General features: G+C 41.8%; 2 protein-coding genes across 5 annotated transcripts in view; both read left to right on the top strand.

The window, feature by feature from the left end:
- Window positions 1-27,923, top strand: part of LOC118558143 (cell surface A33 antigen-like) — a 260,028-nt gene that overhangs the window by 110,760 nt on the left and 121,345 nt on the right. The window lies entirely within an intron of this gene.
- Window positions 11,932-16,337, top strand: LOC118558139. The gene is made up of 2 exons (XM_036128608.1): window positions 11,932-13,637; window positions 16,003-16,337. Exons 1-2 carry the CDS (start codon window positions 12,039-12,041, stop codon window positions 16,135-16,137), a joined length of 1,734 nt encoding a protein of 577 aa, XP_035984501.1. The 5' UTR covers window positions 11,932-12,038; the 3' UTR covers window positions 16,138-16,337.

Genomic DNA, 27,923 nt, shown 5'->3' with positions numbered 1-27,923 from the left:
GTTTCTAACACAGGATTAGACATTAAATTCTTCTCATTGTGAATGTTCAGAGCTCCTCTCTAACTTCTCTGCACTGTGTTTTCTCTCCTGCAGGTCAGAGAATCATCACAGCAGAACCAGGAGACAACGCCATTCTGACATGTAGAGCAGCTGAGAACAAATATGTTAGAGTTGTAGAGTGGAGCAGAACTGATCTGGAGTCAGATCATTATGTACTTCTGTACAGGGACAAGAAGTTTGATCCTGAGGCCCAGTCTCCATCCTTTAAGAACCGGGTGTCTCTGCTGGACGTGGAGAATAGAAACGTGTCTTTGGTTCTGAAGAACGTGACGACTGATGATACAGGAACATATGAGTGTCGAGTCGTTCAGGGAGGAAATAATCGCAGGAAGAGATCTCTACTGGACACTGAGCCCATCTGCATCGTTTACCTGAGAGTTGAAGCAGGTGAGTCTGTTTGTGGATCAGAAGCTCCTGCAGCTTCCTGGTTGTTGATGGAAGAGAGAAACAGATCAGATGTTAGATGATGGAGATGGACAGAAAGACTTCAATGAATCCTGGTTTTCATTTCTGACAGAACCATCCTAGAACTGAACAATTTGACAGTTTTCTTCCAGAAAGTCCAACAGAAATGTAGAACGTCATCCAGCTGCTTTGATTTAGTTCAAGAAGCATCAGATGCTGCTTTGCTGCTGCTGCTGCTAAAATCATCTATTATTACAGTTCTACTGATGTGCTCTAAGACATTTATTTATTATTGAAGACATAGAAACAAATGTGGAGAATCAGAAGATAAATGAGGGCTGGCAGTGACTCTGTTTAAAATCAGTCTCCATGTCATTCCAGTCATTTACCAATCAGCTGATTTCAGGTAAAGATGCTGAAATCAATGCAGAATAAAGTCTATTTCAGTCCCCAGTAGTCAGACATCAGATATGTAGAGCAGCATCATGTGATCTGCTCCTGGCCAGCACCAAGATGGACTCCTGGCTTTCAGAGAACAGCTTCTGGATCAGAGGATTGTTGCTGTTCTGGAGCAGAACAGCAACAATCCTCCAGAACTTTCCTCAGGATCCTGTTAAAGGTGGAGAAAGATTTCTACCATCAAGCTGTTTAGTCACTTTAAGCAACATGACAAGCTGCAGAGCTGCACTACAAGGTCACCTTCAAGAACTGCTGCTATGGTCTGCTGCTGTCTACAACATTTAATCTAGTGGACCTTCAGAGGAGGGAGCGTAATAGAAAGGTGGAGGAAACAGAGCTGGAGATGCTGATGAGACTCTGGAGGAAGCAGCTGCTCTGAGATCAGAGATCAGTAGATGATGTGGGACAGCAGCTTCTCTATCGTCTCCTAGCTGAAAAGATGAGACTAACTCCTCATTCTCTTCTGCAGGGAACAAGGAGAAACTAAAGGAGGATGAAGGGAACTGCACTGGACTGATAGTTGGTCTCTCAGTTTGTGCTGTCGTCGTTCTTCTTCTTGTTGTTGCTGTTATTATGATCCATAAAAGGCAGAGAAATTCTTCATCGAGGCCTGATTCATCTCCAGCACCTGAAGCTGAACTCCAGCAAGTAAAAATCTCCAACCCTGGAGATGCTATCAACAAACCAATCTGAAGAATAAACCGACATCTCTACACCGGTCACAAATTCATACAGTTAAAAATATTGAACATAATATTGAACAAGATTCTATTTGAAACTTTTCTTTTAAACTTATCTTTTATTTTATGTATCGTTTACTTTCGTCTTGATCGTTCATTCCCAGAGCTAATCAGGTTTAGTCCACATTACAGAACGTTGCAGTTTTCAGTTCTCAATCAAAGAAATCAACATTTCAGTTTACTTCAATTTTACAACCAATAATTTAAAGTTTTTAAACAGTCGTCTTCATCCTGATTAAAGCTAAATCTACATCATTCAGGTAGTCTGCAGTGTAAATATTTGACCTCAGGTGATGTAAAACAACTGGATCGGATCCTTAAATGTTCAAATCTGATCAAACACAGGACTGAAAGAGCTTTAATGATCAGCAGGATAACCGGTCATTTCACTGAACTCTGCTGTTTCTTTATGGCCCAAATGACTGGTGGGTTATTGATCAGTGTTTTAACTGATGGTACATGACTTTTCTCAGTTTATTCATTCACATTTACTCATTAGTTAGAATACATCAGACCAGACCACGTTAGATTTTGATCGTTCTGGTTTAATGTTCTACAGAATTTATTGTTTAGTAGTTTAGAGCGATTATAGAAACTACAAGCTCCCTCACCGTATGTATGCTGATGACACGCAGCTTAATATCTCTGTGTCACAGCACAACTGCAGGTCTATAGTCACTGATTTAGTGTTTATATGACATTAGTGAAGGCTAAAGACCTAATAGTCTACAAGAAACCCTGTTTTTTTGGACTCATCTAAATTCGGCAGCAACATAAAACCTCTGACTGAATCATTTTAAATCATATTTTTAAAAAATCATCAATATAAAAGGTTTCCTGTTAAAACAGGACAAAGAGAAACCACTACCTGCTTTTATTTCCATTAGGTTAGATTTACAGCAGCGTGTTTACTGATAAAAATCAACCAGGCTGCTGTGGCTCATCCAAACTGCTGCTGCAAGGTTCCTGACTAACACCAGGAAAATAGACCTCAGAGACCTGATAGCTCAGTGTTCCCAGAACCAGATCAAAACAAGATGACGCAGTATTTAGTTTTCATCCTCCTCATAAAGGGAACAAACTGCCCGAAAACCCTGAGATGTTGTATAACTACTGGCAGCTTTAAATAAAGACTTGAAGCTTATTTGTTTACAGCTTTTGAATAAAAAACTACAATGTCTGCCTGATCACCAAGTGAATAAAATGTGAGATTTACGTGCCAAATCCAACCTCAGTCAGAAACTTTTCCCAGCAAGAAGTAAATGTGTTTTATTTTGTTATTTTTCTTCCTAGCTTGGGCAAGATAAATTAGGTTTTACAAGTATTAAGGTCCTAGACTGTCACTGTGTGCTTTAAGTATTAAACTGCTGCCACCGAGTATATTTTGAATTTCATGCAAAGCTTGAAGGCGTGAATGTAACTCTGTAACCATAGTCAACCATAAATCCCCCTGTAGTTTGCTTTTAGACATTTTTAATGTGTCTGAAGTAGCTTTGGAGCTGAATCAATGTCCTGCAGAACTGACCAGGCTTTTGTTCTCTCTCTTACCTCCTTCTGTTTACCGTAGTGTCCTGTTTTAGGAGTCTTTGTCTGTGGAGCTAACTGTAGCAGTTAGATGCTAACCTGGCCTCCATCCCCCTAAACGCAGCCATGTTTACCTCCCCCTCATCAGTGCTGCTGCAACATTGATCATAAACATTAATTATCATATCAGTATTTAGGTTACACAATCCAAGTTGCTCCAAAGATTTATTTTCATTTCACACAAACCGACTGACAGTTATTGCTACTAATCAGCTAATCGCCTCTTTGTCTAGAAAGTGCTGGTCCAAATGTATAATTTTTCAGTGGTTCACTTATTCTCATTTTAGAATTTGTTTTATTGTATTTAACTTTAATTATTACTTAGATGTGTGTTTCTAGTTATTTAAGTAGTTGGCAACTCAATGATTTTGATCGTATCAGAAAAATGTTGGTTTAATAAACTCAGATGAAGAGATACTTGTGTGTTTTATTTTTTTATAAGAGATTTGCTGTCTGAAGGCTACGCTGGAACGATCCTTTTCAATTTAACAGTTGATAAGACATTGTACAGTGATTTGGTTAGTAATTATTGACTGACAGATAAAGTTATACATCACAATTATATATAACAGTTTCTGGGACTAGAAAACTAAACAAATCCATTACAATTAATATCAACAACCAAACTAATCAAGTAGATTTGTTTACCAATAACTCATTAATTCTAGTAGTATAAATAGTTTTATTTTTTATTTTTTTATTAGTAGTAGTTTATTCAGTCTGCATAATACACAGCAAAATATAAAGAGCATCCTAGATCATGTAATAAATAAAAGGGTGTAGGCTGAAGTAAACAGATACTTATAATGCCTACTTATACAATTTTAAACAAAAGTCCAAGAAAAGCAAACAAATCTCCAACATTTATCTTACAGTATCACAGTATAGAACTGAACATGGCGTATAATTCTACAGAAAAGTGCATAGATCAATTAGCTTTGTAACTTTCAATAGGTAAAGATTTATACCTTCTTTTAAAAGCTTCTGCCATTTGGAATTTTTTTTATTCCCCATCTAACTAAATTCCATATACTAACCCCTCTAATTAAAAGGCAAAAAAAAAAAACGTAATCGTTCTAGTTAAATATTTTCGATAGACCTGTTCCTCTAAGGTTATATTGACTCTCTCTCCCCTCAAAGAGCTCATGGACACAGGGTGGGAGCATGTGATTATGTGGCTTGTACATCACCACAGCGGTGTTCAAATCTGCAAGATCAAACAATTAGTGCTTGATTGTCATGATTTAGGATTTTGTTTGTTTTGCTTTTGACTTTTCTGGACTTTTCCTATCGGCCTGTCAACGCCCAGCCACTATCCAATCAGCTCAGCCCCCAGTCAATTAGACCACATCAGCTCCACCTGCTGCCAGTAATTACTGTCAACTCTTGTCACCGGCCTACATAACCTGCCTCAGCCAACTGATCCCTGCCAGAATGTAATTTCTCTTCTCTTTCAGTGTGATGTGCTGCAATGTTACTGCTTGGTCTGCCTGTTCTGGTGGTTCCCCGGTCCACATCGCTTGTTCTGGTCCATCACTACCTGCATCTTCTGGTCCCCTGCTCATCCCTGCCTGCCTACACCATCACCTATTAAATCCTCTCTTCTAGTCTGGTTCCACCTCCATCTGCTCAAGTCTGGTCCTGCTTCCCTGCTTCACCTGACATTACTCATCCCCTCGCGATAAACCTTAAAAACCCCTATCTTTGTGTCCGGTTCATGCCCAAGCATGCCACCACACACAGACACTCACACACACCTGCAGGTTCTAAGGTTCTGCTGGTGGTCAGGTGGCCTGGGGTGGTATAAAATTTCCAGCCTGAATCATTTTCCCAGTCCACCCCTGTGTACTCCATGTTTACATATATATGAGAGAGGGAGATCAGAGATAACAGTAAGCTGTTAGATTCTCAGATTTAGTGACTATAATCACTGCTTGATTTGTTAAACCATCTCTGATTCTCTGTGTTGTCTGAAAATAGAGAACTTAGCTTGTTCTATATGTTCATTATGTTGCTCTGTGATCAGTAACAGATTCAGACTGAGGCTCAATTCAGTTACAACAAGCCTGCAGACTACATGTCTGCACACGTTTTCCTGATGATGACAGTTTGTGTTTACGCTGATAATTATCTGCTAATGTGTCAATACAAACTGGCTGGAGATACATATCTGGAACTTCAGCAGCAGAGTCACAGACCCAGAACTCTTTGTTTGAATTAGGTTTATTTTGCTATGCAACAGGTCACATCAGGAGCTCTCCTCACTGACAGGTGTTTAATATCTCTATGGCAACAACATGATTTTCCTGCAGAGCCTGAGATTTTGTAACTGCCTGAAAATGTAATTTAATTTTAGTTAATATAAAAAGAAAAGCATAGCTTTCTTAACCTTGCTTGCAAGATGAATTCTCAAGGTATTTACACACAACAATCAATGCTGTGCTGCTCCCGCTTCAACCATTTGTGACCGAACCAAAAACTGTTCTAGCCAATCACATCGCAGTATTATAATTTAATTTGTGATGTACAGCTGTGACCAAAACAAGACCTGCTGAGCCCACAGCCGAACCAACATGGCAGCTTAGGAAGGCGTACATGTAGCTGATGGTATAGATTTCTTTAAACAGCAAAAAGTGCCGTGACCAGGCTAACTTGTTGTGGTTTTTCACTGATGATGTGATTATCTAAAAGCAATCATTGGTAGGCGGAAACTTCAACTGAATGTCCCTCTTGAGTCCTGTCCCCAAATGGATTTGATGATACCAGATTGATGATGTGCAGAACTAGAGTGCTACACACTGACAATCTGGCCAGCCGGGTTAAAGTTTTCTTACTTTGTTGAACAAGGCTGATTCTAAGCAAATAAGTGTTATGGTTTAATCTGAAATGATGAACCTTTTTATTTAATGTGTTTTAATATTTTATGTCAATGCCTGGTTGGTAACTTGCCTTGTTGGCTGTTATAATGCAAATGGAAAAAATATTTTCCATAGACCAAATATTGGATCAAGCTTAAAGATTTCAATCCCTTTTTCTCATTTCCAGCTTCACAGTTTAAAGCTAAACTTGATCCTCACACACAGGAACCTCAGAGCTTTAATTCAGTCATGACATCAGACGGGTCATTTTCTGTCTTAGCCTCTAGAATAAAGTTCATTAAAATTTTTTATGATCTTACATATTAATGTTGGAGTTAAAAACAGAGCTCATATGAGGGTCTGTGTTGTTGAATAACAGTATGGAGGTGAAACATTATGCCACACTAGAGCTCTTTGTTTATTAAATATGTTTTTATGGCTAAATACAAGATGCTGCTCTGACAAACTACAGGGAGCGGCCCAGAAGAAAAAATGGTCCTGGACGTTCTCCAAGCACGGCCCACCACCTGGATCTCTACATTTTCTACCTCCAGTCCTGATAACATCTCACATTAATTAACACGTTGATGCCTGTCACTGTTTTCATCCTGTCTGCTGGACAACAACCTGGGCTGAACCAGAACATCTGGAGAATGAACTGAACTGATAGAGGTTTATCATTGATGATAAATAATACCAGCATGTTTAGCAGTTTTAGCAAGGCTTCATAAAGCTTTGGTTAGCATTGTTTTCTGTCGGGAGGAAAAGTTCTGATCTGTTTTCCTGTTTGTGTCAGAATAAAATCTCTGCCAGGATTAAACCCGCTGCTCAACTTGGTGTCCTTTTAGTTAAACCCCTAAAAAATTATTTTTTTATATTGTGACTCAAAAAGGATTCAAAGACTTTCAGAAGTAGAGCCAAAGGTGAGGAAGCTGAAGATCCTGAAGTTGCCATAAAATGGTGCTGAAGATCCAAAGACAGCAACGAAGGTGGTAGAAAGACCAATTAATGATTTTTACCCTCATTCATGTCTGTGGGGCCTGGTTTTGATACATTAACATATTTATCTAAAACCTGGTTTCAGGTCTTGGCTCATTTATAATAAAGAAAAAACAGACATCCATCCATTTTCTTACTCGCTTTATCCCTCATGGGGTTGCAAGGGGTGTTGGTGCTTTCTCTGCATCTAGGGATATGGCTGTTATTGGGGAGTTATCCGGTTCAGATGCATGTATAACGTTAAAGAGTCTCCTGACGTTATCAATTGGGGAGCAGTTGTGGATAAATCCAGTTTGGTTTTAGTGAATTAAATCTGGGATATGTTTCTCTAGACGCAGCGCAAGTATTTCAGAGAATATTTTGTAGTCTGTAGATAAAAGTGAGATCGGTCTATAGGAACTACATAACTTCGGTTCCTTCCCTGGCTTAGGCAAAACTGTTATTAGCGGCAATTCTAATGAGTCTTGCAGTTTTCCCATTTAGATTGCATGATTGTACATTAGCAGTAAAGGGTCGAGCAGTTTAGGTATGAAAGCCTTAAAAAATTCAACAGGAAATCCATCCAAGCCGGGTGAATTTTCCGGATTTAGTTTTGGAGATGGCTTCTAGTATTTCTTCAGATGTAGTAAATCCTTCTAGGTTCTCTTTCACTATATATATAAGTTTTTCTAAATGGCATTTGTCTAGAAATAATTTTGTTTTTCCCAGCGGTAGTATAGAGTATTTAATGAAATTGTTTAAAAACATTGTTTATTTCTTTTGAATTAGTAATTGTATTGGAGCCAGATGTCAGGATGTGTATTTCTCTCTGGGCATCTTCTCTCAGGATTTGCCAGACCAGGAGTTTTCCAGCTTTATCCCCTTGCTGGTAGAACTTTTTTTGCATTATTTTCTGTGTGGTTATAGTGTTGTATTCCAATTGTATTGACTTTGTTTTGTGTCTATTGTCCATGTTCTGTGTGGTCAAATTCTCCCTCTCAAGTTGTTTTATTTATTTTTCTAGAGATTCCACTTTCAATCAATGTCTTTTACATTTATGTGATGTGTATGATATAATTTGGCCTCTTATGTACGCCTTCATTGATTCCCAAACTACGTCTAGTGCAGCAGAGTTCTGATTTTTCTTAAGAAAGAGATCCAATTGCTTGTTATCAAACTCGATAAACTCAGAGTCGTTAAGCAGGTGGGAACTAAAGCTCCATCTTTTCAGAGAGCCAGAAGACTCAGTAGAGCTGATAGAAATCATCAGCCCTGAGTGATCAGAAATGATTCTTGCAAGATATTCACATGTATGTTTTTTGTGAGCTTTAGCCAAGGGAACCAGGAAGAGGTCTAAACTTGAGTAGCTGTCATGAGTTGGGGACTAAAAGGAGTAATCCCGGATTAATTGGTTCTGACCAGGCCATATGTCACAAAGTCCGAAGTTAGTCATCTCTGCTTTTAGTGCTTTTGCTGCCTGCATTAAAGTTTTCTATGATGATTCTCCCTGGTCGTCATGGAGAAGGGGAGGAGCTTCAGCTGGAAGGAAAACAAAGTAAATGTCCATCTGGTTGATGCAATGAGGTGTAAAATGTGTTATGATGCTGAATGATATTAAATTCTTCTAGTAATCTAAAGTATAGCTAGAGAACAAATATGGTGGTGGTAATAAGTAAGTACACTCTCTTTAAGTTTTATAGTTTTGCGAATTGAAGCAAAGTCAAAAACAATTTAATCCTCAAGATGACTTAAAATGGATAAATACTACCTCGGTAAAATAATATATTTTACTTAAGAAAAGCTTAAGTATAGAAGTGAAGAAGCAATGTAATTAAAGGTACAGGATAATGGGGACATCTAGTGGAGGAATAACAGAGCTACAGCATCTAGAAACACTGTTCAGTACAGTGATGCTCAGTCAGTCTCTAAGACCCGTGTCCTGCATCTTTTACATGTTTGCCTGTTTCAGCACCTCTGAACCAAATTAATGAGCAGTCAGCATGTGTGAAGGAAAAGGAAATTCACACTTTCATCTGATCCCCCTTAAGGGGCAGATGAGCATGTTTTTGCACATACACTTTGGAATAATTAAAATTAAAAGTGTGCATTTGACATTTTTGTCATTGCTGGATTCAATTTATGTGATAAAACCTGGTCTAAGGCCCCCTTGTTTTTTTGTTGTGACCCTCAAGAGACCCCTGGGCATATCTGAAGTGTCAATGGACGACTATAACCACTGCCTGAACTAAAGAGATGCTTCATGGTTACATTACTCATAGTATTATGAAAAGTGCAAAAAGTCACAATGTTGGTTATTTTTGGGTAAATGAAAGCATTTCGATGAGATGTTAAGAATGTTTAACTGTTTCTTGGTAAATATTCCAAATGTTTTTTTTTTTTGTTCCAGCTTTTCAAATTAAAATGTAAATTTTGTTTAAATGAAATACATGTCAAGTATTTGGGTTAGAAATAGCAATCAATCTACAAATTATTTTATAGGTAGAATATTCATGCTGCACTGGCTCTGCTCTGCCTTCCTCTGCATATATGTAGAAAGAGACAGAGAGACTTCTTATGCGTGCACTTTATGGTATAGGGATGCTAAATACATAGAACAAAGATCCTTATGTTATTCCAAAACCCTTTATGAAAACTTCAGTGGTATTTCCAGAGATTCTACAATCAACTTTAGGTCCTGTGTATCTGAATCAAACTATCAAAAGATTAATGAGTTTATCTGAGTCTGCTTCCTCAGAATACTGGACTAAATTTTACTAATTACCTGAGAAAAAAATACACTTTTACCTTCACAGTTGAAACTGTTTTTATAGCGCTGGTTGTTTGTTTGTCAAACAAGCAACACTGTGAGCACAACACTGTAGGCATCAGCAGGAACAGAGCAGAGGTAACTCTCACCTGTTCTAAAAGCTATGGCTATGATACAACACAATAGCAACCCTATCTGGGAGCTTCTAGATCAGGGGTCACCAACATGGGGCCTGCGAGCACCAAGGAGCCCCCAAGGACAACATGTGGTGCCCACGAGCATGTTCTAAAAAAATAGAATAATCCACCAGTGAGCTGCATCTAAAACTTTATTTATTCTGTTACTCTTCTTGTTTAATCACACTTACATGTATGAAAAATGTATTAAGGTGAACTCTTATTCTTCAAGGTCAAAGGTCAGTATTGGTAGCCCTTCATATGACACAATGCCAGTGAAGTAGCTCTCAGTTTCAAAAAGGATGATGCCACCTGTTCTAGATGGAAATACATCAAGATGTGAAAATGATATGGTGCTTGGTTCGCTGAAAATCAAAGCATTTATCTCCACATTACTTTTCATTCCTGTGCTGGCAGAAAACTGGGGAAATATTGCACATCTACACAGTAAGCTCAAAAGTGAGCCTCCCTTTTCTCTACCACAGTTCCTGCGCCAATTCCATTGGGCTGTTTAAAGGTGCAGTAATAAAGTGAAATTAACCATAGCAATTGATCACAAACCCAAAGAACTATCACAGTTAAAGAATGTCCTTTGTTTTTCTGAATATGTACAATATATTTTATTAAATAAATAAAATAAACAAATATAGTTTTATTCAAAATAAAACACATACCATTTTAATACAGTATTAGTAACTGAAATATTAATACTGTTAACAAGTGTCATAGAAAAATGATCATCAAGAAGCAAGACACTCTTTCAATACAGAGACCGCTCTTTATTGAAGGCAAACAGCATTCAAGGTTGTTATGGCCAGTGGCCTTTGTCTGTTTTGTTTTGTGTTTCTTTCTTGGTGCAAGTTTGCAGGTGTAGGTGCATCTTCCTGCCAGCTGGTGCCACTGTGGGAACCTCCAGACCTCCAGCCTTCATGTGTCGCTTCCTGGTCTGCCTTCAGCCACTCCCTATTGCAAATATCCTCATTTGGATTGGATGTGACCTGATTGCCCCACCAATCTGTGGAGAGACCTTTTTATTTAAACCCAGCTCTCCCACACAGACAGGGCAGCTGTGTTTTAGAGCAGCTTGCCTCTTTGCTGGGTGGTTTAGCCTGTTGACTGTCAGAACAATATTGTTTGTATTTGATACTTTGTGAACCTGCTGACGGTTGTGCTACAAGGTCTTATTCGTAGCTGTCTCTTGAAGGCTTTGTGTAGGCTTTGTGTATTTTGGCTTTTGCTTTTTTTATTTTGCTTAAGCCTTGATGCTGTTTGCAGCATCAGGACTAGGTTTTGTGGCCTTAAGTCATTGTGGGTTTTTCTTTTGTCATTTGTGTTGTGTCCCTTGGGGGTGTATGTATTGTTTCAACCTCTTTTGTTCACACCCCAAACTGGACAATAAATTACCTTTTTTATAAAAAACCTTCCTGGTTGTGATATTTAAATGCTACTTCCCCTCCCCTAGACAAGTTGGGGGCGTAACATTTAATGGGGGCTCGTCCAGGAGCTGAATTACAACAATCCTTTGACTGCAATTTAAGTTGTTTCTGTTAAAGGTGCACCTGTGAAGTTTGCGCTATTGCTTTAAGATGGCTCAGTTTGACATTGTTCAGTTTTTGGAACACCCCTCTCTTGAGCAGCTTACTAGCTGTCGTAAAGTTGACTTAGCCCAGATTGCTAGTCACTTTTCAATTTCTTATTCAAAGCAGATTGTCAAGAGGGAGTTAAGGGATCTGATCTGATTGTGCATAAGTTGGTTGAGTTGAACCTCATTCCTGCTTCTTCAGCCGATCAACCAACAGCTGCCGTACCTCCTGCAGTGTTATCTTTGGCTGGCCCCTCTGAAACGGTTGCAAAAGAACCTAAGTGGAAGACACCAGAGGTTGATCCTGAGGTGGTTGGTGGGATTAAGACTCCTGTCACACTTCCCCGGTTTGATCCCCTTTCGGTTTCTACTGGATCAGCTGGTTCCCAGCTGGATGCTCGTTTAAAGGTTCGTCTTGCCCGATTGAAAATGGAGGCCGAGGAGAAAGCACATCTCAGACAATTTCAACTTGAACTTAAACGGTTGGAAGTTGAAGCTGAGAAAGTTGAAGCAGACAAGGTTGTGAGGCTTCGTCAGTTGGAGCTTGAATCCCAAAGGTTCAATGTACCTTCAAGAACTGTGAGCCCCACTAATGGTTCTTGTGGGTCCCCTACAATCAGCCCCTTTGACATCACAAAATATGTGGCTTTAGTACCAGAGTTTCGAGAGACAGAAGTTGACTCTTATTTTTCTGCTTTTGAAAGAATAGCGCAAGCTTTGCAGTGGCCACCTGATGTTTGGGCCTTACTTGTACAGTGTAAAATACTTGGTAAAGCACAAGAGGTTGTAGCTGCCCTATCTCTTCAAGACACCTTAAAGTATGAGGTGGTTAAAGCTGCCATTTTGAAAGCCTATGAGCTTGTTCCTGAGGCTTACCGGCAAAAATTTAGGTCTCTTAAAAAGCGTCCCACTCAGACCTATGTAGAATTTGCCAGGGAGAAAGGAAGCCTCTTTGACAAATGGTGTGCTTCTAATAAAGCAACAAGCTTTAGTTCTCTGAGAGAACTAATTTTGTTAGAGGAGTTTAAAAACTGTTTGCCTGAGCGGGTTGTTGTGCATTTAAACGAACAAAAGGTAGACTCTTTGTCCTCTGCTGCTGTTTCAGCAGATGAATATGTACTCACACATAAGTCTTCCTTCCAATCTATGTCCGCTAACAGTGTGTCTGCTAAAGTTGAGGGGGAAAACCAGAAGGGGACCTTTTTTGGAAAAGAGTGTCGCTACTGTCGCAAAACCGGTCATGTTATTGCTAACTGTTTAGCTTTAAAACAAAAAGAGCGGAACTCTTTCCAGACCAAACCAAAAGGTGTGGGTTTAATAAAAAGCAAACCACAGGTCCCAGAAAAAGCCCAACTTGACTGCACTCCGGATCCCTGTTTTGAACCTTTTTTGCTGGATGGGTTGGTTTCCATTCCGGGATTGTCTGCAGAACCACGTACAGTCCGCATTTTGCGTGATACTGGAGGCTCACAGTCTATTATCCTGGCAGACTCCTTACCTTTCTCTGAGTTTTCATCTTGTGGCTACAGTGTAGTACTGCAAGGAGTTGACATGGGCTATGTCCCCCGGCCAGTACATCTAGTGCAATTACAGTCAAAGCTGATTTCTGGTACTTTTCCAGTTGCTGTTTGTAATGCGTTACCAATTAAAGGTGTTTCCTTTCTACTAGGTAATGATATTGCTGGTGGTAAGGTGACTCCTGCACTGGAAATATCTGATGTCCCTAGTTTTCTTCCTAAGGAGGAAGACTTTACATTAAAGAATGTTACTACTTCCTGTGTGCTCACCCGAGCTCAGAAATTGAAGAAAACTGAAGAAATGAATGTTGACTTGTCTGATAGCTTGTTTATGCCAATCTTTTCAGATGACAAAATGCCACAGGATAATGCACTGGTGCCTGCAGTTCACCATGTAGGTGACAACGATGAGTTGTTGACTAAAGAGAGTCATTCTCTACCCATTACACGTGCCCAACTTTGTGCAGCTCAGAAGATGGACCCTGCTCTTCAGAAGTGTTTCTCTAGTGTGGTAAGTGTTGACAGAGCTAGAGTTGAGCCAGTAGCATTCTATGTCAATGATGGAGTACTAATGAGAAAGTGGTGTCCTGTTGTCCTCCCCGATGCTGACTGGAATGTGGTACACCAGATTGTTGTTCCATTTGTTTACCGCCAACACATTCTAGCCTTGGCACATGAAGGGAGCTGGGCAGGACACTGGGGGATAACCAAAACTTACCAAAATATACTTAAGCACTTTTACTGGCCAGGTTTAAAAACCGATGTAAGCCAGTACTGCCGCACCTGTCATACCTGTCAGATAGCTGGTAAGCCCAACCAAGTAATTCCTCCAGCTCCACTCCATCCCATACCTGTGGTTGGAGAACCATTTGAACACATCATTATGGACTGTGTTGGTCCACTTCCTCGTACAAAGACTGGTAATAAGTTTTTGCTTACGTTGATGTGTACATCAACTCGCTACCCTGAAGCCATACCCCTTCGTAAGATTACATCCAGCACAGTCATAAAAGCAATGTTAAAGTTTTTCTCTACTTTTGGTTTACCTAAGGTAGTCCAAACTGACCAGGGAACAAACTTCCAGTCAAAACTCTTCAAACAAGTCCTAAAAGAGCTGAACATTCAGCATACTGTCTCCAGCGCGTATCATCCTGAGTCACAGGGAGCTTTAGAACGGTGGCATCAAACATTAAAGTCCATGCTGCGGAAATATTGTGCTGAAGCTGAAAAAGACTGGGACGAAGGCATACCTTTTGTCTTGTTTGCAGCTCGAGAGTCCGTACAGGAATCTCTAGGGTTTAGCCCAGCGGAGTTGGTATTTGGACACACACTTCGTGGTCCTCTTAAAACCCTTAAAGAAAAACTTTTAGAAGAAACTGTTTCTCCTCGACAGAACATTCTGGACTATGTTTGTCAGTTCAGAGAGAGACTCCACCATACCCGTGAACTTGCAAAGAAATCTCTCTGTGAATCACAAAAGACCATGAAAAAACATTATGACCGCTCTGCCAAGTCTCGATCTTTTGTAGTTGGTGACAAGGTTTTGGCATTATTACCTGTGCCTTGTTCTGCACTGTCTGCCAAGTTTTCTGGACCTTATGAGGTTCATGACAAACTAAGTGACACAGATTATGTTATCGGCACTCCTGAACGGAGGAGGAAGACTCGGGTATGTCATATCAACATGTTAAAGCCTTACAATGCCCGAGGCCAAAATATAAACCGAAAACTATTTGATCCACCACTGCCATCCACTGGTTCCTCTGCACTGATTGTAACAAGTTCCTCCAAAGCTGAGGATGGTTTGAAACTGTGTTCCATCTCTTACCAAACTCCACGATTGCCAAACTCTGAGATGTTAAAGACGCTGCCTAATCAGCTCTCACATTTATCAGAAGAGCAAAAGAACGACATTGTCACTTTAATTGACAATTTTCCAGAACTTTTCAACGACGTTCCCACACAAACCTCAGTCATTAAACATGATATTGATGTTGCTGGTGCTAAGCCCATAAAACAGCACCCTTACAGAATCAACCCAGTAAAAAGGGCATTAATGAAAGGTGAGACAGACTATATGATAGAACATGGCATTGCTAAGCAAAGCATTAGTCCCTGGAGCTCCCCATGTCTCTTAGAGACTAAGTCAGATGGCTCTCCTCGTTTTATAACAGATTTCCGAAAGGTTAATTCTGTTACAGTCATTGACTCATTTCCTCTTCCTCGAATAGAGGACTGTATTGATGCAATAGGAAATGCTCAATTCATAAGTAAGTTAGACCTTTTAAAAGGGTATTGGCAGGTACCACTTACTGAACGTGCATCAGAGATTTCTGCATTTGTAACACCAGACCAGTTCTTACAATATACGGTCATGGCTTTTGGCATGTGTAATGCACCAGCTACTTTTCAACGTCTAGTCAATACTGTTCTGTCTGGGTTGCCAAACTGCAATGCCTATCTTGATGACCTTGTTGTGTATACTTCTACCTGGGATGAGCACATAACTGTTTTAAAGCAAGTGTTCGGCCGACTCGCAAAGGCATCCCTTACACTAAACCTAGCTAAATGTGACTTTGGAAAAGCTACTGTTACTTACCTCGGTAGAGAGGTTGGTAATGGCCAGGTTTGTCCAGTAGATGTTAAGATAGCAGTCATCTCTGAGTTTCCGGTACCTGCCACACGAAAAGCCCTCCGCCGTTTCCTTGGCATGGCTAGTTATTACAGAAACTTCTGTAGAAACTTCTCAACTGTAGTTAATCCTCTCACTACACTGTTAAGCCCAAAGGTAGATTTTGTGTGGACTCCAGAGTGTCAGGTCGCATTTGAGAATATAAAATCACTTTTATCACATGCTCCTGTGCTCTCTTCTCCAGACATGTCTAGAGCCTTCAAGCTTGAGGTGGATGCTAGTGCTGTGGGAGCTGGAGCTGTTTTATTACAGGAAGGTGAGGATGGAGCTGATCATCCCGTCTGTTACTTCTCCCGTAAATTTAACAAGAGTCAGCTGAACTACTCCATCATTGAAAAAGAAACTCTGGCTCTGCTCCTGGCACTTCAGCACTTTGAAGTGTACTTGGGGTCTAGTCCTGTGCCCATTACAGTGTACACTGACCATAACCCTCTTGTATTCCTTTCTCGGATGTACAACCACAACCAAAGACTCATGCGTTGGGCCTTAATGGCACAGGATTATAAACTTGACATTAAACACAAACGGGGTGCAGCCAACTTGTTAGCAGACCCTTTGTCAAGAATTTAGCTTGTTTAAATAACATGGTGTACGATATTGTACCCTAACCTTTTGGTTTGTGTTTTAGGAGGGGAGGTGTTACGGCCAGTGGCCTTTGTCTGTTTTGTTTTGTGTTTCTTTCTTGGTGCAAGTTTGCAGGTGTAGGTGCATCTTCCTGCCAGCTGGTGCCACTGTGGGAACCTCCAGACCTCCAACCTTCATGTGTCGCTTCCTGGTCTGCCTACCTCCAGACCTCCAGCCTTCATGTGTCGCTTCCTGGTCTGCCTTCAGCCACTCCCTATTGCAAATATCCTCATTTGGATTGGATGTGACCTGATTGCCCCACCAATCTGTGGAGAGACCTTTTTATTTAAACCCAGCTCTCCCACACAGACAGGGCAGCTGTGTTTTAGAGCAGCTTGCCTCTTTGCTGGGTGGTTTAGCCTGTTGACTGTCAGAACAATATTGTTTGTATTTGATACTTTGTGAACCTGCTGACGGTTGTGCTACAAGGTCTTATTCGTAGCTGTCTCTTGAAGGCTTTGTGTAGGCTTTGTGTATTTTGGCTTTTGCTTTTTTTTATTTTGCTTAAGCCTTGATGCTGTTTGCAGCATCAGGACTAGGTTTTGTGGCCTTAAGTCATTGTGGGTTTTTCTTTTGTCATTTGTGTTGTGTCCCTTGGGGGTGTATGTATTGTTTCAACCTCTTTTGTTCACACCCCAAACTGGACAATAAATTACCTTTTTTATAAAAAACCTTCCTGGTTGTGATATTTAAATGCTACTTCCCCTCCCCTAGACAAGTTGGGGGCGTAACAAAGGTACATTCTTCCCCAAATGCACCCCTAGTAAGACAAACCCTGTCTTTATAGGGAACAGATGTATACAAACAGGAGGAGCCTGTCATGGAGAAACTAACAAAGAGCCTCATGTGACGTATAACAGCTTCATCTTCACTCCTGACCTTTAACCTCTCCTACACCTGGGGAGTACCCTGCTCTCTTCTCCAGCGCTAAATTACCTTTATATCCTCCACACTTTGACACACACAGAGGAGATAATACATTTCTAAGAATGCTTTACGGCCATGTTTCTCAATTAACATCTCAATTAACTTCTCAATGACTAAAAACAGAGTCAAACCATCCAGTGAGGTGTCAACCCATCACTTTTCTCCCCATTCTTCCCTAAGGGAGCACAGGCCTTCTAATACCTGTCATGAACCCATCTGGAAGTGTGTTATTTAGAATGAATATAGAGCAGGTGTCACCAAACAGTGAACAAACAGCTCCCTTTTTAACTAAGAGCGTGTCTAAGGCCATTCTATTTTGCTGGCCAGTTAGCTAGCATCTAAATGGGTAAAGGCAGGTAGCTATATAACATGAGCTCACAGAGAACATGACAACCCACCCGGATTAAAATGGATAATTCTGAACTCAGTTATGTTTTCAGATAGATTAACCTCAGTAGTATCAGTTTTGTTATAACAGGAAGTAACAGAGTCACTAATGTGGTTTTCTTCAGGAACAGAAACATATATCATGGGGATCTGAGAAGATAGGCACATGATGCAGTCTTTAGAAGAAAACAGCTCTGGTAGAGATGATGGTAAATTGATACAATTTATTCTGGATCCATGGGGCTTGAAGTGGATCAGGCTCAGCTGCAGCAACCAAAAAGCTTCTGGTTCTATCGCTCTAATGGGCATCCTGAGGGTCAACATTATGATGCAGCAGTGCTAATAGCAGTATTATTGTGACTGCTAGAGCCAGAGAGGTGAACCACAGGCAGATTTAACCTTTGCTCAGCTTGTTACAAATATGTTAAAACATATTTTAAAAACCCAAAACAGTAAACCTCAAAATTTAACAGTAACTATTTATTAATTTCTGTGACCAATGTTTGTATTTATTTACAAATTCCTTGTAAGCGCAAACCTGCTTGGTGATTAAACCTGATTCTGATTTATATTTTTCTCAGATCCTTTGTGTTCTATAATTGTACTCCAACATGTAACCCTCCACCTATTCCTCATAACATCCCGATAGATCTCTGTTACTCTGTGAGTGAAGTAGCTAAACTTGGAATGACTTTAAGATGCGTCTAAAACCTTGTTATATTCTAGACCAACATGTTATATGGTTCCATGCTGGGAGCAAGACTTCCTCAGACAAGTGGATTAAAAAAAAGGGTTGTTGATCTGTGATGCTTAAAAAATAAAGAGGGAGGGTTTTCTTTGAAACCTCTTGGTTCTGTGGAACAGGAACCTGGAAGATGAAAGCAGAGAAAGTAAACGATAGATTCAGAGGTTTAGTTCAGTTTTATAACTGGGACACATATGATGTACTTTGTTAAAACTCCTCGCTGAAAGTAAAAAGACATGTCCGTCTATATATCATCCAGGCCAATATCTGTTGTTTCTCTTATTAGTAAGGTTAACATTTCCTCTACAATAGCTTTATCTGTTTTGTTTACCTTTTCATTTATATCTTCAATGACAGCTAAGATGATCGGGTATGTTATAGTGACGGTTAATCTTCTAAGCTTTTTTTTAGCTGAAAGCTTGTTAGTGTGTTGGGAGAAGAAAGACATCCATCCCTGGATTCAGCTCTGCATGTATAAGAATGCTTTTCTTTAACTTCCTTATCCATCTCACTGGAAACATTTATAAAAGTTGAGTGGATCCTCTGGACGGGTTCTTCTTTATTGACAAACTTTGTTCAGCAAAGACAAACCTAACCAGATTACCTATTTAACTTTTTGGCATTTCTTTAACTCTCCATTTAACTTTAGAATGAAAATCTCCATATTTTCCAGTTGGAAAATTGTAATTTCATCTGAGTGTTTCCATAGTGAGCTAGAAGCTACAGCTAGTTCCATCCACATTGTTGAATGCAAGCGAGACGAGCAGTGAAATTATTTCCAAGGTACTGATTTCCTTGCCATTCCCACCCTGCTTGGTACTTAGAAGGTGTTGTAGAGAACATTTCATTAATTCCTACACTGATAAGCCAAATTCTTTGAATATGTCAGTAAATGTCACCATCTTGAATCAGCCACTTGGACGGCAAGGCAGTTTTCTTTTTATGGCACATTGGGTCTGGTCAGGATTGCTGGGGTACATTAAATGATTAAAAACGTTGGAAAATAAAAACAGAATACAAGTAAAAAAAACTGTTGGAATAAAATGTATAAAAAACATGAAAATAGAAACTAAAAGCAAATAATAAAAACAGTTGGACTAATGATGTTTCAGTAAAATAGTTTAACTAGAACAGTCGAAGGCAGTCTTCAACAAATGTGTTTTTAATCTTGATTTAAAGGAACTCAGGCTTTCAGCACTTTTACAGTTTCCTGGAAGTTTGTTCCAGATCAGTGGAGCATAGGAACTAAATGCTGCTTCTCCTTGTTTAGTTCTGGTTCTGGTTCTGCAGAGCAGGCTGGAGCCAGAAGACCTGAGTGGTCTGGAGGGTTGATGCCCTGATAACAAGTCTGTGATGTATTTAGGTGCTAATTCAGGGATTTATAGACTAACAGAAGGATTTTAAAGTCTATTCTCTGAGATCCAGGGAGCCATGGAAGGACTTCAGAACCGGGTCCATGTTCTCTATGCAATTAGCTAATGTCTGATAGCTTTATGGCAGCCTGGTGACATAGTGTTGTAAAGCTGTGTGTCGTCTGCATAGTGATGGTAGCTGATCTTTTTGTTTTCTATAATCTGAGCCAAGCGGAGCATGTAGATATTGAATAGCAGGGGACCTAGGATGGAATAATTAACTGATTACTAATAATATTTATAATTATATCAATTCTGTTCAGAAAGAAAGTTAGTTGAAGACAAAACTGATATACGACAATATAGACTAAAACAATGTAATTAAAAACAGGTACCCTCACACCCTCTGTGGTCTGAGGTTTGGACGCAGCACCTGGGTTGTAGCCAGTGTTTCCTGTAGGTTATAGCAGAGTCCAAAGCCCTGAGTCTAAAGTGGCATACCGCATTCCTTCTTATTTCCTCCAATTATTTGATTTCACGTTTACTGCAATCAAATAATTGCCGCACACCTTGTCACAATTTATCTGTTTTTCTGTGGAACAGATCACCCAGGTGGTCATTGAAGAGAGGAATGTGACAGTAAAAAACATTCAGAAAATGCTTCACTCAAGATTTATGATGGCTTACCGACATTTATTTTATTTATTTGAAAGGTCCTTTTGCCGTTATGTGAACCCTGCACCAGCATCAATAACACTGGGGTTTTAAATTCTTATGATGAAGTAAATCTATGACTAAAGGAATGGAGTGAAACTGAACGTCTGAGAGGAATCCTCGTGCAGTCAGACTGGAATACAACACTTTTCCATCCCCGTCTCCAAACTGAGCTGTTCCTGGGTCACACCTGCCGTCAGGACCGCACATTTTCCATTTTCCTTTTTTTTTGGTTTTGTTTTTATAGATCCAAATTTTTATGTGGAAAGTGATATCAGGCCCCATTTTGAGATCACACAAGCTTTAGAAATGAGACCCCTGGACTGCAGCAGTTAAGAGTCAAAAGGAAAGAGAAACAATTGGTGTAATGCTAAAGTTTTTGGCAGTCAGCTAAATAAAATCAAATGTAGAAATGAGTCAAGAAACAGGAAGGATTACTCAACCAATCATGATCAGTTATGCAAAAGGAGAATGAGGAGTCATGCAAGAGGAATTGGGAGATTTGTTTCTCACAGAAGTCTTCAGTCAAGATCCAGGACAGAGAAGTTTAGCTAAAGAGGAGAAGACCTGGAGCTCTGACTGAAGGATCAACCTGGGAGGCTGAAGATCTGAGGCCTCAACCTGTTTATCTTCTACCAAGAAGCTGTTGTTACTCAGGGGACTGACAGGAGGAAAACTCGTCATACTACAATATGAAAAGCTTTCAGGGCCGGACCTGTTGGGATCTGAATACAACAACCAATCCCATGGAAGGAAAACTGGTTTTATATGAGGCAACCAAGGCAGCTGATCAGTTGATGGTTCAACACTCAGTCACTGACTGCTGGGAGCTTCTTCTGACAGAGGTTGGTGTGTTTTACTATTTTATGATAAAACAGGAAAGAAAAGTATGTTTATTTTACATTTAGTCGATGATCAAAGTGATTAAATCTCTACATTTTAAAATCAAAGTTCGGATTTCAGCAACTAAATTTTAGTTTCCTTTTTCATTTAACCCTAAGGTAGCTGTGGTTTGGCCAAAAATCATCATACATTCTATTAGATTTAGGTTAAAGTTATATTTTTATTCTACTAACATAATTCTTCTGGTAATTAACTAAACATTTCAGAGCCGCTCCACCAAAATGCTGACATTAAACTGATAAAAAAAAACCTGAGCTCAAGGTTAAGGTGATGATGAGCAGATGTGAATAATTTTGGCAGTGACTGTATTTATCATAAATATAACCCAGACCCTGAACAGTTTACCTGGTTCAATGTCTGTAACTCCCTGTCTGCTGCTCTGGACTTCATTTAAGATGTAAATCAGCTTCAGTCTGAGGTTGTTGTCAGAGTTTGAAGCAGATTTGTTGTTTACCTGGAAAAAATGCTTCAGATTAAACCTTCTACTGCTGATGAGTTTATTACAGATGAAGAAAACCTTCTTTACTCAGGAAATAAACTCAGTTATATTTCTGGAGTTCAGGTTTGTTTCTCCAGAATCACGTTATTCACAGGAACAGCAGCACCAACGCATGCGCTCTGGCCTCTGATATCTGGGCGTTGACCGTCTTTATGTTCTAGTTAAAACTAAAGATCTCTGATAACTTTTAAAGGATGTAAACTTTGGGTCAGACACCAGTTTGTTGGTTGATTTAAACATTCTTTACTCTGTCGGGCCTGAAACCGATAGATTATTTTATACTACGTCAGTCTGACGCTCCTCCTTTTTCCGTGAAGGAAGTGCAGCTAGCAAGGCCTCGAGTTAACCGTCTTCTCTCGACTAGAAACACTTCTGCCTAAACAAATTTCGCTTTTAACCGAGATCTAACGGAGTTTATTATTAAAGTTAAACTCAGCATTAAACTAGTCAAGCAGCTGAAAGAGGAAATGTCAGCTGTTCTAACTGCGTCACTCCTGTTGCATCAGCTGATTCCCACCTTCATGGTTGTTTCTGCTGGTAAGTTTGATCTTAGATGATAACAAAGCATATTTTGATGTGAAATGATGTGATTTAAAATATTTCCCTTTCTGTAAAAGTTCTTAATTGATCTTTTAGCTGATTCTTCCCCCTAATTTATTCCTATATTTCACTATTTCATCCTCTCCTCAGTCCAATCTGATAAAACCCATTTTGGAACCATGTTGTTCATTTATGGTAAATCAGTTTATTTTTTATTAATTATGGTGATAAATGGTTTTGTTTTGGTTCTGTCCACTGCTGGAAAAGGTGATCTCTTATAGACTAGGGGAGATCAGGACCCTTAAACCCTGTAACTCCTTCTGCTGCTGGATGAGATTTATTGTTCCATTACAGCAGACGAGGAGTAGAAAATATCTGATGCAAAATGTCTCCTTGGTAAAAACCAACACCTGGTTGGTGTGAAATGTCCTGCAGTAACTAGAACTTCTTCCTCCACAGAAAGTCTGATAAAAATCAACCAAAACTGTAAATTGACCAGCAGGCGGGCAAAGGTCCAACATGCTGCTCTGCTATTATATCACAGCTCATACATGTTTGTGCCCCACAGCATGAGAAAAATGAGCGTTAGATAAAAGACACACCACGACGGCCCTGTCTGTCAGATTCCAGGACAAACCATCCTAGGACAGCCCTGGCAGGGAGAAGCATCACAGCAGGAACCTTCCTGGGTCCCAACAATAATTATGTTATTAAAGACAGGGCTCACAAAATTAAAGGTAACACTTAAAATAACACATCCTAGATCTCAATTAATAAAGTATTCTCATTGAAAAACTATTATTAACACAGTGGAATTGACAGAGAAGAAAATAACAAAACAAATGTCAATGTAAATCTACATTATTACACCATATAGATTCATACTCAATTTGAAAGTGGAAAATAACATGACCAGTCTAATTGAAGCTCAGCAGCGTGTGTGGCCTCCATGTTCCTATAGGACCTCCCTTCAACTCCTGATGAGGTGGAGGATGTTCTCCTGAGGATCTCCTCCCAGACCTGGACTAACATTCACCTGGACAGTCTGTGGCATTGGTGGATGGAGACATGATGTCCCAGACGTGCTCAGCTGGATTCAGGTCTGGGGAACAGGAGGCCGGTCCATAGCATCAATGTCTTCATGTGGCAGGAACTGCTGACACACTGGAGGCTGTAGAACCCCAAAGAAATGCCCCCCCCCCCACACACACACACGCCATGACTGACCCACTGCCAAACTGGTGAAGCTGTAGGGTGTTGCAGCATCAGAACGTTCTCCACGGCGTCTCCAGACTCTGTCACGTCTGTCTCATGTACTCTGTGTGAACCTGCTTTCATCTGTGAAGACCTCAGGGCGTCAGTGGAGAATTTAATCTTGGTGTTCTCTGGTGAACGTCCTGCACCGTGTTGGGCTGTTAGCAGAACCCCCATCTGTGGACATCAGGCCCTCATACCCTCATGGAGTCTGTTTCTGATCCTTTGAGCTGACACATGACCATCTGTGGCTACTGTCATCCTGCAGGGCTCTGACAGTGGACCTGTTCCTCCTTGCTCAAAGGCAGGAGGCAGTGGTTCTGCTGCAGGGTTGTTGTCCTCCTACGGTCTCCTCCACGTCTCCTGATGTACCGCCTGTCTCCTGGAAGCGCCTCCATGCTCTGGACACTACACTGACAGACAGCAAACCGTCATGCCACCATCTATACATATAGTAAATGTGTTAGGCATTAAATGAACAGCTATTGTGAATAATCAGAGTTCCTCTCTAACTTCTCTGCTCTGTGTTGTTTTCTCTCCTGCAGGTCAGAGAAACATCACAGCTGAACCAGGAGACAACGTCATTCTGAGATGTAGAGCAGCTGATAACAAAGATGTTATAGTTGTAAAGTGGAGCAGAACTGATCTGGAGTCAGATCAATATGTTCTTCTCTACAGAGACAGTCAGTTTGATGCAGAGGGTCAGTCTCCATCCTTTATTAACCGGGTGGATCTGCTGGACGTGAAGAATGGAGACGTGTCTTTGGTTCTGAAGAACGTGACGACTGATGATACAGGAACATATGAGTGTCGAGTCGTTCAGAGAGGAGATAATCACAGGAAGAGATCTCTACTGGACACTGAGCCCATCTGCATCATTAACCTGATAGTTGAAGCAGGTGAGTCTGTTTGTGGATCAGAAGCTCCTGCAGCTTCCTGATTGTTGATGGAAGAGAGAAACAGATCAGATGTTAGATGATGGAGATGGACAGAAAGACTTCAATGAATCCTGGTTTTCATTTCTGACAGAACCATCCTAGAACTGAACAATTTGACAGTTTTCTTCTAGAAAGTCCAACAGAAATGTAGAACGTCATCCAGCTGCTTTGATTTAGTTCAAGAAGCATCAGATGCTGCTTTGCTGCTGCTGCTAAAATCATCTATTATTACAGTTCTACTGATGTGCTCTAAGACATTTATTTATTATTGAAGACATAGAAACAAATGTGGAGAATCAGAAAATAAATGAAGGCTGGCAGTGACTCTGTTTAAAATCAGTCTCCATGTCATTCCAGTCATTTAGCAATCAGCTGATTTCAGGTAAAGATGCTGAAATCAATGCAGAATAAAGTCTATTTCAGTCCCCAGTAGTCAGACATCAGATATGTAGAGCAGCATCAGAGGAAGTTTTGATATGTCAATTTGTTTATTGGAAAATGACAAAAAAATAACTTTATAACTATACAGAGGATCTGGATCAGAGGATTGTTGCTGTTCTGGAGCAGAACAGCAACAATCCTCCAGAACTTTCCTCAGGATGTCACGAACCAGAGACAGAGGACCCAGTATTCAGCCAGACAAGAGAGGTTTTAAGCAAAAGAACAGGATTTATTAATAATCAGGGACAGGCAATGCACAGTGGTCCAAAAGGCAGTCCAAAATCCGGTACACAAAATGGCAATCCAAAAAGGCAGAAGTACAGACAAGGCTAAGGCAAAACTCAAAATCCCAAGGCAGGTCCAGGTCAGAAAAACAGGTAAGCAATCATACCGGGCAAGAAAATCAGGTTCAGGGATCAGGCTGGCTCAGAATCAAAAAGGCAATCGGGTCGATATCAAACAGGGCTATCAGAAATACAACGCTGGATAAGACTCACCAAGTGGCTCGAATTGATCTGGCAGATTGCAGAGGTTTGTGACAGGACTATATAGGGGAGTGAGCAGGTGAACAGGAGTGAAGACTAATTACTGACATGGGTGGAGCTTATCAGGAACAAGGAAGTGACTGGAAGATTGCTGGCAGGTGAACTGAGTGACTGATTAAAGGCTGGATACAGAGAAGTAAACAGAGCAGGCCAAGTGAAGTGATAATAAACAAAATCAAACCACAATAAAATCCAAACTAGACCATAACCCAAAACAGAACCAAAACCTAACACTAAACAGAACACAAGCTATAACAGAAACAAAACAAGAAAGAACCCAAAACCAAAACTGAGCTTTAAAGCTGGAGAGTTTAACTAATAGATCAAAATAAGCAAACAGTCAAAACAAAAACCCAGATCCTGACAGAGCCCCTCCCTCAAGGACGGATACCAGACGTCCTTTAAACAAGACAAATAATAAACAAAAACAGACTAGATCGGGTGGGTGGAGGGTGGTACAGGACGGAGGGCTAGAGTAAAACAAATGTCCAAATACAAACTAAACAACCCACGACGAGTCAAGTTCTCAGGCGGGCGTCCAGGAGGACGGCCTCGGCGTGTCAGGTTCTCCGGCGGACGTCCCGAAGGACGGCCTCGGCGTGTCAGGTTCTCCGGCGGACGACCTCTGTAAGACGGGTAATCCGGCGGGTGTCTTGTAGGACGGCCCCGGTTGACAAAGATGTCCGGCGGCCGGTGGCGGAGCAGGTCTCTCGGAGGCCGGCGACGGAGCAACAACCTCGGAGGCCGGCGACGGAGCAACAACCTCGGAGGCCGGCGGCGGACCAGCAACCTCGGAGGCCGGCGGCGGACCAGCAACCTCGGAGGCCGGCGGCGGACCAGCAACCTCGGAGGCCGGCGGCGGAACAGGACCTTCAGGAACCGACGCCTGGAGAGAGAAAGAGCAGAACCTGGCGCCGGACTAAAGGCTGGAGATGGCGCCGGACTATAAGCTAGAAGAGGCGCCTGGCTACGGGCTTCAGGTTCAGGAGGCGCCTGGCTACAGGCTACAGGTTCAGACGGGGCCTGGCTACAGGCTACAGGTTCAGACGGGGCCTGGCTACAGGCTACAGGTTCAGACGGGGCCTGGCTACAGGCTACAGGTTCAGACGGGGCCTGGCTACAGGCTACAGGTTCAGACGGGGCCTGGCTACAGGCTACAGGTTCAGACGGGGCCTGGCTACAGGCTACAGGTTCAGACGGGGCCTGGCTACAGGCTACAGGTTCAGACGGGGCCTGGCTACAGGCTACAGGTTCAGACGGGGCCTGGCTACAGGCTTCAGGTTCAGACGGGGCCTGGCTACAGGCTTCAGGTTCAGACGGGGCCTGGCTACAGGCTACAGGTTCAGACGGGGCCTGGCTACAGGCTACAGGTTCAGACGGGGCCTGGCTACAGGCTACAGGTTCAGACGGGGCCTGGCTACAGGCTACAGGTTCAGACGGGGCCTGGCTACAGGCTACAGGTTCAGACGGGGCCTGGCTACAGGCTACAGGTTCAGACGGGGCCTGGCTACAGGCTACAGGTTCAGACGGGGCCTGGCTACAGGCTACAGGTTCAGACGGGGCCTGGCTACAGGCTTCAGGTTCAAACGGGGCCTGGCTACAGGCTTCAGGAGGCCCCGGGCTACAGGCTTCAGCTTCAGGAGGCCCCGGGCTACAGGCTTCAGGTTTAGGCAGACTCTTAGAAATCAGGAACCTCAGCAGGAGCCCCTCCAACACCTCCGACAAAGATAGTCTGTTCAGCCACTTGGAAAAATGGCTGTCTAGCCGAAGGTGCGGGGGCAAGAGCTTTAGAAGAGGCCCAGGGACCTCCAAGTCTCCATGGAGCTCCGGGAGCTTGTCTTCTCGCCGAGAAACCCGCCGCTTGTCGTCTGGACGGGGGCCACGACGACGCTTGTCGTCTGGACGGGGGCCACGACGCCTAGTGTCCCGAGGAGCCCCAGAGTTGCGGCCTGGAAGAGGGCTCGTCTGAACCCCCTCCTCGTGGTCCAGTGGTAGACCCTCCTGGGTTCCCACGTCGCAGACTGGCGGCAGACCCTTCTGGGTTGCAGCGTCTTGGGCCGGCTGCGGACCCTCCTGGGTTGCAGCGTCTTGGGCCGGCTGCGGACCCTCCTGGGTTGCAGCATCTTGGGCCGGCTGCGGACCCTCCTGGGTTGCAGCGTCGCAGACTGGCGGCAGAACATCAGCAAAGGCCAGAGGTCTTGAAACATGCACACCCACGCAGACTCGGGCCGTGGCG

This window comes from Fundulus heteroclitus, unplaced genomic scaffold (genome assembly GCF_011125445.2).
Source record: "Fundulus heteroclitus isolate FHET01 unplaced genomic scaffold, MU-UCD_Fhet_4.1 scaffold_103, whole genome shotgun sequence".
NCBI lineage: Eukaryota > Metazoa > Chordata > Actinopteri > Cyprinodontiformes > Fundulidae > Fundulus > Fundulus heteroclitus.
The sequence above is the reverse complement of the archived record's forward strand: the minus strand, read 5'-3'. Positions and strand labels throughout refer to the sequence as shown.